Source organism: Pezoporus flaviventris, unplaced genomic scaffold (genome assembly GCF_033815535.1).
Source record: "Pezoporus flaviventris isolate CSIRO_AGI_PZ_B2104156 unplaced genomic scaffold, CSIRO_AGI_Pfla_v1 ptg000090l, whole genome shotgun sequence".
Classification (NCBI taxonomy): Eukaryota; Metazoa; Chordata; class Aves; order Psittaciformes; family Psittacidae; genus Pezoporus; species Pezoporus flaviventris.
Window position 1 is genome coordinate 573,675 of NW_026892638.1, and position 17,162 is coordinate 590,836.

Below are 17,162 nucleotides of genomic sequence, written 5' to 3' on the forward strand. Positions count from 1 at the left end.
GACCAACCAGGTCAAAGGACATGATCCTGCCCCTTTACTCTGCTCCTGTGAGACCTCACTTGGAGTATTGTGTGCACTTCTGGTGTCCTCAACATAAAAAGACCATTGGAACAAGTCCAGAGGAGGGCCACGAGGATGATCAGGGGACTGGAGCACCTCCTGTATGAAGACAGGCTGAGGATGTTGGGGCTGTTCAGCCTGGAGAAGAGAAGGCTGCGTGGAGACCTCATAGCAGCTTTCCAGTATCTGAAGGGGGCCTATAGGGATGCTGGGCAGGGACTCTTCATTAGGGACTGTAGTGATAGGACAAGGGGTAACGGGTTAAAACTTAAACAGTGGCAGTTTAGACTGGATATAAGGAAGAAGTTCTTTACTGTGAGGGTGGTGAGGCACTGGAATGGGTTGCTGAAGGAAGTTGTGAATTCTCCATCCCTGGCGGTGGTCAAGTCCAGGTTGGACAGAGCCTTGGGTGACATGGTTTAGTGGGAAGTGTCCCTGCCCATGGCAGAGGAGTTGGAACTAGATGATCTTAAAGTCCTTTCCAACCCTAACTATTCTATGATTCTATGATCATGGCAGCTCTGCGTGTGGTTGTAAGCCCAATTCAGATTTTATCCTACTAGTTGCCATCTTCAACATTACTTAAAGGGAAAAGATTGCTATACTGTTAAACATGACTTAAGAAAGCTGTAACAGAGAGAACTCAAGAGAAATAATAACTTCATATTCCTTTTTTTGTTGTTGTTCATACGGATTTGGAGCTGCTACTGGCTCTGGCTGCCATTACTCCTCAGGGGCGGTAATGGAAGTTGAAGTTCCTTTCAGGGGAAGCTGGATGGTGTTAATTCTCAAGCTTATCTTTACAATTATTTGTCATCAAAGCTAGCAAAGGAATAAATCTCTGCATGTGTTTGTGTTAAAAACTCTGAAGCTTATAAAAGGGTTCACTCTGTCCTAGTCACTTGTATTAACATGAACCTATCTCTCTCTACATTTTTGGCTACAATTTAACCTCTGTCTAGACTTCTAAAACATAATTCAACATCTGCCTATAGACAAGCTTATTGGTGGTGCAGGAATTTACAAAACAACCTCTAGAATGCCACTGGGTATAGTGAACCTGACCTCTGAGATAAGTAGGAGTCAAATTCTGAGACAGAACTTCTTTTTCACCTTCAACATGTAATGCATGCAACATTCAAGATCTGGTCCCACATATTAACTGCTCACAACGTACTTAAGGCTATTTCCAACACTATCTACTAGACAAAATGCTTTGAGCTGTTGGCAAGAAAGACGCCGATTGAAATCTATGAAAATTCTGCTAATACTCTTTTCTAGCAAGAATAGTAATGAAAGCATTTCTTCCAATGAAAAAATGTGTCTATATGGTTCAGTTCCTTCCATTTCTAAATCCACCTGGCTTTCCCCTTCTAACTACTCCAGAAACGCTGGAGGGAAAGAGAGGGCTAATGTATTCTGTTTGTAGAAGAATCCTTCTTTTCCCCTTGTTTAAATTAGAAAAGTTTTTAAAATCAAAATATTTATCCTTTGAGTTCTGGAAACATGAAAAAAAGAAAACTAGTGTTGAAGTGAAGTCTTCTTACTTTTTCTGCTTTTATATGCAGTGCCTAGAAAATTCTTGTCTAGTTTCTGTCAAGCTTAAAGGAAAGCATATACATAAGAACAGATGAATTATGAAAAGCAGATGACTGAAAAGGCCTGTGTTACAGGAAGACATCTTTTTGAATGCCTTTCAGTGTTACATCTTTATGGATGGTTCTGCGCTACTTTACAGCACAGTTACACTGAGCCCACCTACTTGAATGAGATGCGGATACCGCATCAGGCTTGCTGAAACTGGGGCTCTGGGTTCTTAAGTGTAGTTGCTACATTCCTATGGCTCAGACTCTGACAAATCATGGATAATGACAACGGAGAAACTGTGAAAGATGACAGGCAGAGTAAGCTCATGTGCCCCTTTGTGCAGAAATTAGTGAATGTTTGAGCCAGAAGTGCAGTGGAGTCTCTCAGACCATATAGCTTCCATCTGACAGCACTGGCTTTGAAAGTGACCAACAGCTCTTCCCATGAAGCAGCATCACACACTGCTCTCCACAATGGAATAACAATAAACACAGATATTTCTGTCACTCAAGAAGAAATTACTAGAATGTTCTAATGAGGCAAAAATAATCTACCTGGTGCTTCCCTTCCTGGTGTCTCCCAGCCTGGCAAAGAGCAGCCCAGATCTTTTGCAAATGAAGTTATTTTGGATTGCTCAGCTGAGGCAGGTGTTCAAACTGGCAAAACATACCCTTCTGGATACAAAGGGAAAGCATTCCCTCAGATGCTTCCACCACTTCTCACTTTCATTTCAAAATGTAACTGCTACGTAACTTGAAAAATAGGCAGATATTTCAGACTTACGTGTTTTCACACTTCCCTCCCCTCTCCCTCCCACCCCCCCATATTTCTCTGGAAGGACCAAAAGCCCATACCTGATGAACTAACTGACAAAGTCTACATTAGCTACAGTCTTAGGACAAGGAAAACGTCAAAGGAAGAATTAATATGTTGCAGAATTGTATCTAAGTCTCTTCGCCTTCTGTTTGTGCTGAAACAACTTTACGGTATTCATTACACCCTGAAGATTTTTGTACAAAACCAGAACATTGTATTAGTAATGAATGCCATGCAAAGTATATTTCAGAAGTAATTTTTTTATTACTATTATCATTTATTACAAGCAATACTTCAGAGTAACTGAGCATATTCAGACATCTAACTGCTTGACTGGCATGAAAGTACCAAAACCTCTAACTTCTGCATCCACAGAAGACATGCAGATACAGGCAGCGCAGGTGAAACTTATTTTGCATGTGACGTTGGGCTAACTACTAATACACTGGCATGAAAATGAACAAGCACAGATTCGTATATATGGAGCCCATTGTAGTCCCAAAATGATTTCATGGCTGAAATCAGGCCTCGAAACTGCAACTTACTACCATGAAAGATACAACATCACATCTAAGAGTATCTTCTAGGAGTTTGCTACTGTCCCATTTTGTGATTATAATCAAGTATTGATCCCAGGTAATAAATTCTAAAATCTGCACACTTTTTTCTATACAATGGGTCATGTGTTTCATGCAATTAAAAATCCTTCTGAGGAATCTCAACATAAATCTTCCCCATTTGCTTTCAAGCACATTGAAAATCTTTGTTGGTATAAAATTTACAGAAGAATCAGCAGTTACCTCACCACAAAACCCTGCTCCTTTATGTTAATGCTTCTATCATACAAAAAACACCCTAACTTGAGAAATAGTGACAGTGAGTGAGAGAGGACAAAGTAAGGCGAACTGCAGGTCTTTGATCTGGCTCAAAGAGCTCTGCATTCTGATTAGAATTTCTGCTGGTATCCTAGGAGATGAAAGGGTTTTTTTAAGTCTGACAGTTAACAGGGGGTGGGAGGTATTCAGAAGAGAACAAAAAGAGGAGCACTGAAAGCAGATGATGTCATGCCTCAAAATGGCCTTTATCATCTTACTGACATGTTCCACAATGTAGCAAAGTAGTTTCTACACAGATATTTTTGAGAGCTCAGGATTCTTTGTGGAGACATTATGGCAGGAGATCACTGCTTTAAGAGGATGGAAAGTTAAAACAGGTCTAAATATAATACATATATTGTATTTCAGGACCCTAAATGCATTATGGTAATGCTCCGGAGTACTACTTTTGGAAACTATGTTCTGCCTGAAATACTACAAGCAAAGTCACCAGTCTACAAAGCTTGTAATTTCAAGTTCTAGCACTCCCATCTTCTGCAAAACCTCACATCATGAGCATGTAAATGCCGTTTACTTCCCTCTGATTCTTCTCACAGGCACAGTTTGCCCTTTTTTATCAGGAAGATCTTCCAAAATTGATAGGGCCTTGGAACTGATTACCCTTCACCTCAGACTGCCAGAGGCAGCCAACACTGGGGAGAGACATCGAAATCTTTCCCTTATATGCATTTTTCCCTCTATAAGGGAAAAATGCAAGACTCTGGGAGCATTCTGCTTATTTATGTTCAGCCAAATGCACACACAGCAAACTTACCAGGCCACTTATATGCCATTTGCTCACAATGGATTTCTGTACCTTAAGAGATTAAAAAGCTTTTGGCTGATACTGCCTTTTTCTTTTTTAGAGGTTTACTCTTCTTACATACAGTACAAAAATTGTGCTCTGAACTGTTTCTCAAACTGTTCCTCATTAAGCCAGAAAAAGTGATTTTCTGTCAAAGCTTCTTTGTTTCTTAACTCTCCCTCTCTACCACCTCCTTTGTATCACATGGAGTGGCCACTTTTGCACAACTTTTCCTGTGTCAAACATCCTCCCAGATGCAAAGAGATATATTATAAACATGTCCTTCATTTGAACTCCAGCCTAAGTGCAAAATGTAAAGAACAACAAAAAGGGGCTTTTCGGATACCAATCACATCTCCAATTTCCTGAAGCTAGCACACATTTTCATTTGAAAGGGAAGCTGATGTTATAATTGGGATTTTACATTTTTCACATGAATTACAGACCTCTTTACACTGTTTCACTACCTGCATATAAATGCATTTTGATAATAGTTTCATGGATCCTGTTGGAATGAAGTCTCCTGGAAAACTTACGCTAACATCACTAAAAGACTAAGCAATTTCCAACACCAAAACAAAGCAGCATGACAGGAACACATACAAGAACAATGTCAATAACAGCATGTCTGACAAGCCATGTGACACATCAGTACTTCTCTATTTTCTCCACACAGACTGTTAAAACCTGTATCAATTACAAATGATCATGTTTCATGCACATACAAGTATGTTCTCACCAGCCACAGGAGAATTATTTCTTAGAGAACCAGTAAATAACCGTACTTATTTTTGAACTGCAAATCTCTTTTAGATAAAGGATAAAGCCTCTGTGTTTTAAACTCTAAGATACAGGTGAAGAGTGGAGAGGATATTTACATGATATATACCAGAGATTCCCATTCTATTCTCTCCCTCTTACTATGGAATGTTTTCTATATTCTAATTTTTTGTCACTCTCTCTGAACCTCTTGTTTTCAAGAACATTTGTAAAACAAAAATGAAGGCTTGCCTTAAACTGCTTTACTTTCTCTTATTTTCATCTCACCTGTTGCAGGAAGGAAAACTGATTTCTGCGCATAGATTCTCACAACACTAACGAAATCGTGACAAAAACTCTACTAACCTTCTCTCTGTGAGAGATTGTTCTTCCTTGTTTTATTTTTTTAATTACAGGATATTGCTAGTATTAGCAAACTGGACTTCTCTGAGGTTCAGATACTGCCCCAGTAATACCAGAGAATCACAGAGATCTGACATGTAATGCAGTCATGTCTTTACAACTACAAATATACTTAAAACAGCCATCCAGTAAACTTCATTAAAGCAACAATCATTATTATTTAGAAATAACAACCTGACAATATTTGTAAAGATGCTCTCTCATGCACTTTGACAGGATGAGTTACTTTCTCCATCAGAAAACCTAGCTCTCAAAATGTGTGTGGAACCAGCTGTAAGAGAACTAACTTATTTTAGTTATCAGCAAGAATTACTGCCCTCTTAAGGGAGATATTGAGATGCACTGACCTAAAGCAAGCAAGCACTCAACCTGACATTAGCAGAAAAGGTACCCAATACACTTCAATCAACTCAAAAAGAGTGGCAGAAAACCCTAGCAAACCATGCAGAAGGTGAACAATAAAAGTTTGTCTGGGGAACATAAAGTACTAAGGGAACAAAACCCAAGAATGTACTTCATTTAGCCTTGCTGACTTGACCATTACCACATCATGCCCATTCTCATTTCTGTTCGTTCTAAGGAAACAAGCTTCCATGAGGCCTACACCTGAATATGCAAATATGCATCTGGTCAATTTAGTTAAATAATGACTTAAGAGGACAAAAAAAAAAAAGTATCAGAAGGAAAAACTGTAAACAAACATGATTCTTTTACTATTTCAGAATCTCTACTGTAAATCATAGCTAAAGGTATTTTAGCTGTTCACTGGCTCAGACAAATATGCTTGATAGCAGCCTATGACAGAGGACCTGAAGGAGGGTAGCCATAACAAAGAAGTTACCAAGAAGGCCCTTAGCTGTGAGTTGTAAGACAAGCAGATGCACATATTTTGCAAAAGAGAAATTAAAGCCAATAAACTGGAAAGGGTCAGAGTCTTAAAAGGGCAAGATTTCAAGGTATTTACTTGTATGTCTCAAAGTTCATGCTGGGGGGAAAAGATGCTTACTTGTAAAGGTAGTACTCAGCTTGATCCACTTCCTCTCGTGAAGAAATGTTGTCAACAAACTGATTGAAAAATAAGAAATAAAAGCTTCAGAGGGAGCACTCACAAAGGATATTAGAAAGAAATGCCAGTTCAATAAACAAAATACATACATAACACATTTAGGTGTCTGGCAGTACCAGAGATCTTCAAGTCTTTGCTTGATCCTACTCTGGTTTCTTCTAGACTGCTCTAAGTCACATCTTTTTAAACTAAGATGACACCATTCCTCACCTCGAAGAAAAGTTATACCCCTTGAAAACATGAAGACCATCTAAGCAGAATGCCCATATAGCTTAGTACCTTGCATTTTTGTTGCTTCTCTCTGAATTCTTTGCTCTTTAGAGGCATCCTTTGAGAACATTCAGCTCATATTTTTCCCCAATTTTGAGCAAGTCTCAACATGTCTTACTTCTCTCATTAAAAAGTAATCTTTTCCCTAAAGTTTTCCTGCTATGCCTATTCATACTATGAATTCTGAGGGACAGGAGCAACAGCATTTTGTATTTCACCACACATATAAATAACAGTAAGAAAGTACATCACACCCCATGCTGTAAAGCACAATGTTATTCTCATTTCAAACCTTGTCTACTCCAGAGAATCTTCCAAAATTCCCAGTGCTATCAACTACTTAAATTAAATGCAAAGTTTTTAACCAGACTTTGCCTTATGGTAACAGTGAATCCTGAGTGAACACTCTGGAGTCTTTCCAATACAATACCTTTAACTCCGAATATATAAACATGTTCTAAAGATCAGTACTTCTCTTTATCCTAAGCTAAAAATAATAGTTTCAGCTGACTGGTACTTGCTTCCAGTTTCTTCACGCTCCTTGCATGCTGTATATATAGGTCTCATATTTTGTGTGTGGCAATAGTATGTTTGCATGATTTACACTTTAGAAAATAAGAATCTGATGTGAGCTCCAGGTATTGGAAAATTTTATCACCTGGAAATGCCGCATGTCCAGGGGAGTGGTCAACCCAAAGCAGGAACATGAAGCAAAGGAATAAAGCTGACTAAGTAATAAAAGGCAGAGGAACAACCATGACCCACATGGACGCTGTCTCGGAAGCAATGATCAAGAATGTATCTGTATAAATGCTTGAGATTTTAACTGCACAAAGTATTCTGTGACTCCTCAGTTAGTGGCGCCAATGATCCTAATTAGTGGTAGCACTGAGGTATACCAAGGTGCTCATGCAGCTTTTTTGGATAATCTTGAAGATTGAAATTTTAGTCAACTTTTTGTATAACACAAGTGATATATTTATTCTCTTTCTTCAGTACAAACATACAGGGAACTTAAAAGCACACCTCACATTTCTGCCTTCACTCCTCCTCCCCAGATTAACCCATTCAGAGGATGGAGTTGGTTACTAATTCCAATAAAAATAATGGCTTTGCTTCTCCCATACCAGCATTCCTGCCCCAGCCTCCTGAGGCAAGGAAAGAAAACCATAGAGGCAAAAGGTATCACCTCTGCCTTACTTTGAAAGAAGCCAGAAAGTGGAGGAAGATGCAGGCAAACAGCCAGTGTACTAATTCATTGCAGGTCGTTAGCAGCCTGGGTCCTTATTAAGTGCCAGAGGGGGTGTTAAAGCTCTCACTAAGGCAGAAACCACAGAAAGAGAGGGAACGTATATTAATGAAATACACAGCCCCGTAACAGCGAGACCTGATTTTACTCAGAAAAAAAAACCCTATATCTATTTTGAAGACCCTACAGTCCAGGTACTAACTAATCAGTACAAAGTAACAATAAAACAGCTTTACACAGCAATTTAACAGTTTAACAAGGCTTTTACCATCCCAGAACTCCCAAAAGAGGTGGTATCATTTATCTTCCCTCAGCTCACTTGACTTCATAAACATTCCGCTGTTATTTCCATTACTTTATGATTAGGATTTATTTCCTTACCCGGGCTATTGTCAAAGAGCTGACAGGTAGCTTTCTTTCATAGGTTCTGTCCATTAAGTGGGCTAAGTCGGCTGAAGAAAATAGAAAAAGAGTATGTTTAATCAACTGGCATTATAGGAAAATCTGGCAGAACCATCATGTAGATATAGAAAAGAACCTCTGTCCAAAAAATCAAATTATGGTTCCTTGTTAACATCTCATTTTGAGGTTGTATGAAAACAATACTTTCAGTTGTGCCCTTGCAGCCCAGAAAGCCAACCGTATCCTGGGCTGCATCAAAAGGAGCATGACCAGCAGGTCGAAGGAGGTGATCCTGCCCCTCTACTCTGCTCTTGTGAGAGCTCACTTGGAGTATTGTGTGCAGTTCTGGTGTCCTCAACATAAAAAGGACATGGAGCTGTTGGAACAAGTCCAGAGGAGGGCCACGAGGATGATCAGGGGACTGGAGCACCTCCCATATGAAGATAGGCTGAGAAAGTTGAGGCTGTTCAGCCTGGAGAAGAGAAGGCTGCGTGGAGACCTCATAGCAGCCTTCCAGTATTTGAAGGAGGTCTATAAGGATGCTGGAGAGGGACTCCTCATTAGGGACTGTAGTGACAGGACAAGGGGTAATGGGTTAAAACTTAAACAGTGGCAGTTTAGATTGGATATAAGGAAGAAGTTCTTTACTGTGAGGGTGGTGAGGCACTGGAATGGGTTGCCCAAGGAAGCTGTGAATGCTCCACCCCTGGTGGTGCTCAAGGCTGGGCTAGACAGAGCCTGGGGTGACATGGTTTAGTGGGAAGTGTTTCTGTCCATGGCAGGGGGTTTCGAAATTGATGATCTTAAGGTCCTTTCCAACCCTAACTATTCCATCATTCTATGATTCTGTAATTATTATTAAATAATTTAACAGAAAATAATACACAGAAAGAATCTCAACATGGTAATTTTAACTTATTAAAAAGAAGGGGGGGGAAGCAAACTATAATGTGTTGGATTAAATTAGTACAACTAATATAATTCACAAAAAAATCCTGAGCATATGTCCTTAAAATTCACACTTTCTTTCAAGCTTATTTGCTGGACAGTGCTTCTGGCATGCGTTTGTCCTTTATTTTACAGTAAAACAATGAAACACAGAAACAAACAGTACCATACTGATACGCCCTATAGTCACAAACATCAATCCAAAGAAATCCCGTTAATCAAACTAGACACTGTGCCGGTACTCTATTAACTTCAGAGCATTCTGCTCCCACAGTCATCTAACAATATTGATTTGACCATATAAGAATTTCAAGCTTCTGACTGTTGAACAGGTAGCCAACTATTGCATTTAATGAATTTAACTAGAAGTTAAATTAATTTGAAGTTTTATTTTTGTAATGTTCCTGTAAAATAATGATAACTCAAGAAGAAGAAGCTGCTTATTGTATGACTAATGTCAGCCTCTTATGTTTCATTCTTCAATGAGACACAAACTGATGATATCCTGTCTACAATATTTTGAGACTTTAACCACTCTATTCTTCTGCATCTTCTAGAACCAGGAATCCAACATATTCTCTCTGCATCATCAGCATCTTGCTTCATCCTTTGCACCCCAAGACTGCACCTGTTACTAAACCAGCCTCTCCTCTGACATGTCTCAGACCCATTACTTATCCTTCCATCCAGGCATTAGTCCCATTGGTCATCCTTCAAGAGTTTATGGGTTGGCTAACTTTACAATTTGTTTTCCAAAAGCTCATCTGACCTCCACACCTGTCAATGAAACATGAGGTAAGCACAACTTACAGCAGCACATCAGAACAAATCAAGCCTTCCACCCAGGTAAAGTTGTCAGGGGTTGGAATCAGCACTGCACCAGTAACATGCTATGTCTCAAAGAGATGCAGCCCATATCTGCTCAGTCCACAAACACTGTGATATCACTGTTCATCATATCATAAAACACACCTGTACTGCCAGTGAATACTGTGGGGTATACAGGTCTAACAGTACAAATCGCATTCCATGCTACTCTGACCTTGTAGATATTCCCTCAAATTCTAAAACATGCAGAGATTTTTGCTCCAGTAAAATGACAGAGCCTTGAATTGGAATAAAAGTTGGCTCTTAGTCTGTACAATGTTGCTGTCTGTCACACAGCAGTATTTTGTGTTTATGTAACACCTTCCTTCCTGAGGCACCTTAAGGTGCTCTTCAAAACACAAAAAGAGCATTTATCTCTGGCTACAGGAAGGCAAGTATTTCATGACCATGGAAGCAAACGGAAATCTGGGGCTAAATTACTGAGCAAGTACTAGCTCCTAAGAAATACAGCACAAGATGCTGAACTGATGTGAGCCACCAATGCCATGATATACAACCAGAACAGGCTCAACTTTTTTAATGGTAAAGAAATTTCTGTGGGAATACCCTTACAAGAAGTGTCTGTATTTGATTCCGTATTACCCATCTGTCCAGCACTCACAAATGTAATGATGGAGCACGCAGGTGAAGACTATGGGGACATTCTAAGCAGTGCTAGAAGTTACACCGAAAGGATGCTGCAGTCAAGTCACCTTGTCAGGAACTAAGAACTGGCTAAATCTTTGCCTAAACATAATAAGCCTGCTGTCCTCCAACATTCTTCCTCTGCATTTCAAGATAGCTGGGAAAAAATTATTCACTCTGAAATCTGCTATGTTTCACAACATAGCAATGTGGACCTGTGACAGACAACCGCACAGGTTGGGAGTTTATTATCTATTCCAGAACTAATTTTGTTACGCATTTTCCTCAGAAAACTAGAAAGCACTACCTAAGACCACTTCCTGACATACTCAGTGCCTGAGCTTAGCACTTCTTTTGTTCACCTGCTCATGAAGATGAAGAGCCCATTTCAGGAAAGGCTAAGTACTTATGCAGAATATAAACCAAATGAATAGAACTCTATGAGTGCAAAATCCCAGGACTGTTAGCCATTTATATACAGGCCTCCTCTGGGAGAGTTCACATACAGAATTTTAATGACTGACCTTTTATGCTGTCTACAAAGCTAGATCTCTCCATAAGAACTTTACCATGGGAAACAACATGAAGCACTTACCAGCTCCAGTATAAGACTCACAATAACATGAAAGCTGATTAAACCTTAAACAGAAGACAATTCAAGCTAGCAGGAAAGTTTGTTTCCAGAAAAACGGCTGCTTCTGCTGTGGTTTCCAGATTTGAATAATCTTCAGTTTTCTCTCAGAAGCACCTAAAATCATTTTTTTCTTATATTCATGATTTGAAATAATTCAGCCACCTTTTGTAAACCATGTTTGTTTCATAAGTTGCCATTCAATGATCAAGATAAAAGCCGCTTCTTAGTTAAAAACATCCCAACAGAAGTACTAGAATACAGGGATGTGAATGTTCAAGTCTCCTACCACTGTAGGTAGTAAAACTGGAGAACTAACATTGGTCTCTGAACCAAACAAGCGTTTTAATGGCCAAAATAAAATTCTACATACATTCTACTATATATATGTTGCAAGTGCTTTTCTTTGATAGTCATTACCAAAGAGGACACTAGTAGATATAACCTCTCATACCTACTACCTAAAAATACAGTTCTACAAGATGAATTTTAAAAAAACTTTAATTTCTACATATTGCAAAAGCTCATGGATTTAAAGAAATTAACAAAACAAACCATAAGCCTGAGATGAGGTCATTTAACTTCTGGACATGACTTCACAGTTTTCTCTATAGCACTGGTAACTTAGATTTCATGTTCTTTTTTTTTTGTTGTTGTTGTTCATATAAACTCAGCACCTTGCTGCCTTCAACAGGGTGATTCAGGACAACGTTTGGGAAAATACTGACCGTCACCTTCCAAGTTAGTGGTTATGACATCTAATACCAGTTTGGAGACCTATGCGATCAACCCTGTTTCATTTTGATCTGCAGTCTTTACCTGCCCACAGCATGTAGCAACATCAATAAGTGGCACATTTGGCCACCATATAAGGTCGCTACCCCCTTATTCTTAGAAGGGGTCCACCCCAGCCAGGGTTTAAATCCAGTGATGGGACAGCAACAGGGAAGTGGATACAACTACGATGCAAAATTTACCTGTTCTGGGAATGCTGAGCAGAGCTAATGTCTTAACTCACAGGCTAACATTTCATTTTCTGTATAACGAAAGATCTGATTTATTTTAGATACCCAATTAAAATACAAAGGCAGGCTGAGGCAAATACTTTGTCTTACAAATTTAGATGCTCCATATTTCTCAGTATTGCCACATCCCTAGCATCTTCTGGAAACAACTACAGTTACCAAAAAAGGCTTTGAATGGAAATTATTCAAGTTTCTAAAGGCAGCACTGCCACCTGGTGTTGCAGATAAACCAGTCTGGGCACCATGGGGTTTTCTAACAAAAAAAAAAAAGCCACTTACTGTCTTACTCGGATTCCACCATCCCCATGTATTCTGATAACTGATATTCTTCTCATCAGGATGGTTACTGTCACTTAATTACTTCCAGACAGGTTTCTAAATTCTAGCACTTCGTAAATTCCAAATCAACACGTTTTCAGCTCCTACCTTTTTGAACAAACGCTCTTCTATACACAAAATACAGTCTTGTTTTTTCCCATGCTTTTCTCAGTACTGAAGTTCAGCAAAACTTAGTAATAATCGGAATGCTAAACTGAGACTATGGAGAACAGAATAAAGCATATCTTACATGTACACTAAGATATGTAAGATAAAGCATACCTTACATGGACACAGTAAATGAGTTTAAGTCTGGGATGGTACCACATCACTGCAGCAGAGAAATGGAACCAACTTTAAATCAAAAATATTTATTTTTCCTTTAAATGTATTCTTACAACATAGTTTTGCAGAATAACAGTTCTGAAATACACAAATAAAAGAGCGTCTCCTCCACACAAGGAATTCACTCTAGCTACAACACACTAGATTATATGTGCAATCACACAACTGACAGCTACAGAGCAGACGTCTGTAGGGCTGTCTCCCCTTTGAAAATGCTAATACAGCTGACACTGTGTTAACTTGTTTTCTCTTTTCTGTGAGCACAAAATGAAAATGCAAAGTAGTTCTTTGAAAAGCATGGAACAGACATCTGCTTTAGATCAAGATCATCAGCAGAGCAGCATCAAGACTTGCCAAGCAGCCATGAAGGGTCTTGCCAGGCACAGGGAAAGCCAAACATGGACTGTACCAGCACTTGCACATCTTCCTCTACAGTGGATTTCTGTTGCCAAAATAAGAATCCTTTTTCATCTGGAGGTGACTGATTCAAATGCATCTCAGGCCACTAGACTGTGCCTCCAGCCCCAAAATACTGCATGATCAGTCCTATTGACAGTAAAGGGTTAGAAGGTATTAACAGTCTCTGCAGGATCCAAGCTACAGTCATGAGCACCCACTGGCTGTTTCTGGACCATGTACAGTAAAACATGTTGACAATACCAACCTAGCTGGTTATAGGCAAACAACGGAAACAAATTAGTGCATAAAAACTACTGATCATTTATTGATCATTTACTGATCAATGATGACTGACGATTGTGTCCGTTTTCCTGCCTGACAAAAGCCCTTGAATTTCACCTGCTGCTTCTTCTTTCAGCCTCACAATCTGTGTTACATTTACCAAACACAGTTCAAGGGCCAGGGAGTAAAAAATGGAAGACAAAGGTAATGCATTAAGGAGTCTCCACAACACCTGCGGTATAAAATGTGTCTGTATCTTTAGCATGGAAAAAAGTTTTGTATGATGCTTTCCATTTAACACAGTCACCAAAAAGACAGTGGAATGTCATTTCAAACGTAAACTAGCAAAAGAATTTAGCCATGAAATTCACATGAGAGATCTCACTACCATCTGAGATACAGTTTAATGTACAGATTCTTGGAAATAAAGGCATAGTTTCATTTTTCCCAAAAAGAAAAATCTAAAATCTCCACAAGAAATATAACTTTCCTCTTGCAAAACTATGAGGAAAATGGTCTTAAAAAATGTTTTCAAACATAAATTCCCTGTAATAATTACAGAATAGGTCTTCTTTTTCACTGCATTACAATCAAAACAATCATAGAATCATATCGTACAATCATAGAATGGTTTGGATTGGAAGGGACATTAAAGATCATCTAGTCCCAATCCTCTGCCATAGGCAGGAACACCCTTCACTAGACCAGGTTGCTCCAAGCCCTGTCAAACCTGGCCTTCAACACAGCCATGGATGGAGCAGTCACAACTTCTCTGGGCAACCTGTGCCAGTGCCTCATCACCCTCACAGTAAAGAACTTCATAATATTTAATCTAAATCTTCTCACCTTCAGTTTAAAGCCATTCCCCTTGTCCTGCCACTACATGCCCTTGTACAAAGAAATCTCTCCTCTAGGTATTGGGCCCTCTTCTTTAGGTATTGGCAGGCTGCTGTAATGTCTCCCCCGATCTTTCTCTTCTCCAGGCTTAACAAGCACCTCTCTCTCAGCCGAAATTAATAGAAGAGGTGCTCCAGCCCTCTGATCATCTTCATGGCCCTCTTCTGGCCTTGATTCAACAAGTTCACACCCTTCTTGTGAGGGGGCCCCAACACTGAATGCAGGACTGCAGGTGGGGTCTCACAAGAGTGGAGCAGGGGGGAAGAATCATCTCCCCTGACCTGCTGGCCATGCTCATTTGATTCAGCCCAGCATACCCTGGCTTTCTGGGCTATAAGCACACACTGCCAGCTCATGCTGAGCTTCTTGTCAACCAACATTCCCAAGTCCTTCTCCACAGGGCTGCTCCAAACCCGGTCTGTGCCCAGCCTTTATTTATGCTCAGGACTGCACCAATGCAGGTGCAGGACCTTGCACTTGGCCTTATTGAAGTTCACGAGGTTGGCATTGGCCCACCTCTCTAGCTTGTCAAGGTCCTTTTGATGGCATCCCTTCCCTCAAGTGTATCGATCAAACCACATAGCTTGGTGTCATCGGCAAACTCGCTGAGGGCGCACTCAATCCCACTGTCCATGTCACTAACAAAGATGTTGAACAAGCCCGGTCCCAACACCGATCCCTGAGGGACACCACTTGTCACTGATCTCTACTCGGACATCGAGCTATTGCCCACAACTCTTTGAGTGTGACCATCCAACCCTTACCCATCAAGTGGTCCATACATCAAATCCACGCCTCTCCAATTTAGAGACAACGATGTCACACAGGACAGTGTCAAATGCTTTGCACAAGTCCAGATAGATGACATCAGATGCTCTTCCCTTATCCATAGTATCAATGAAGAGGCCACCTGGAGACAAGTCTTAACTGTCAGACACAAAACTATGACATTCATAAAAACCTTGAATTTTGTCAAAGAAAAAAAATTAGCTTGTAGAAGCCAAACATTAATTAAATGGGAAAACTGTAACTTATTTCTGCATTATAGCTTTGAACATGACAGACTTTTAATGAGTTGAGCAGATTTTGACATAGATCCTCAGAAGTGTATTGCTCCATGAATTTTTTAATTTTGAAATACTTCTAGATGATGAGCTAGTCTAATATGAGTGCAGGTTGCAATTAGTTAGTCAAAGTGTAGAAAAGGAAACAAACTTTTCTTACCTAGGCTATGATCTTCTTTTTTTCTGTTTTCCCATTTTGAGCTGTCCACATAGGCTGCAGAAAGAAGGTATCTTCTCCCTAATGAAGCAATAAATCACTAGGTAAGCCAGGTTGCTTAGACACCTCTAAATAGACTAACACTTTACTAGATATCACCTTTTTCTGTCACCTTTACTGAGTTGGATGCATTAAACTGTCTTATGACACAACTGTCAGCAGCAGACACTGTAACAGTTCAGCTCCTTCTATGTGGATGAGCCATTACCTTGTCATATTTAAAACAGAAAAGCTCTCCCCTAAGTTTTTTTCAGCATGAAACAAATCTTTCTAAACTAAACTTCGTATTTAAGAAAATGATAAATTTGTAAACACAGAAAAAAAAACAAACAAGGAATAGCTTTTTTGTGCCCACAGGCCTTTATCATCAAAGGTTAACAATTAGCTATATGTAGACATAAACACATAAATAAAAAAGCCAAAACAGCAAAATAGACACCAAAAAGCTTTTCTGCTGTTGTTGCATGGTTATTTTTTTCACCTGTAAAGAACTGTTTCAGCGGAAATGAAAAGTAGATGCTAATCTTGGAAATACTCCATTTTTGTTCATCTCCCTTTACTGCATTTCCTGTGAAATGCAAAGTTTGCTCAAATGTTTTTAAGCAGGTTTTTTTCAAATGCTATTTTGTGCCACTTTTGAAATCTGCTCAAGACATACTCTAGCTTTTGAAATGAAACAGAAAATGTTTAATTTGGAAGAACAAACTATGTTTGTGCATCATTCACAGATGATGAGGCCTTGAAAATGCATGAGGAATATGTGGATAATTTTTTTTAAAAGAATATAGAGAAATACATGCAAGGGGTTGTGGAAATCCATGTTAAGAAACAAGAAATAGACATTGCTATGCTACACAGAATTCTTAGCTAGTATCTTAAAGCCTTTATCTGCAAATCTACCTGCTACCACTAAAAGTTTGTTGTTCTTGTGTGAAACAATTTTTCTCCTTATCATTCTTATGACATGAAATTATACACACATATCTGAACATCTTACCAAGTTTTTGTCAAAAAAGACCAGCTACACTGCATTCCACAGTCAGAATGTGAAAAAAACTGCAATGCTTTGCCAAACAGTTGGAAAGTGAGAAAAAGAGGCATTTTTGTTTGGTTCAAATCACAAAAGCATAGAATCAGATAGGTTGGAAAAGACCCTTAAGTGCAACCATTACCCCAGGACTTCCAAGACCACCATAAAAACCGTATCACTGA

The 17,162-nt window shown here is 39.3% G+C and overlaps 1 protein-coding gene across 2 annotated transcripts in view; it reads right to left on the reverse strand.

Annotated features, from left to right (window-relative positions):
- MRPS27 (mitochondrial ribosomal protein S27) overlaps positions 1-17,162 on the reverse strand; it is a 51,317-nt gene that overhangs the window by 33,099 nt on the left and 1,056 nt on the right. For both annotated transcript variants that reach the window (XM_061475733.1, XM_061475734.1), the window contains exons 2-4: positions 15,894-15,971; positions 8,292-8,362; positions 6,332-6,390 (exon numbers count right to left, since the gene is read on the reverse strand). In XM_061475733.1, the coding sequence (XP_061331717.1) occupies positions 6,332-6,390; positions 8,292-8,362; positions 15,894-15,971 (208 nt within the window). The remainder of the gene's footprint in view (positions 1-6,331; positions 6,391-8,291; positions 8,363-15,893; positions 15,972-17,162) is intronic.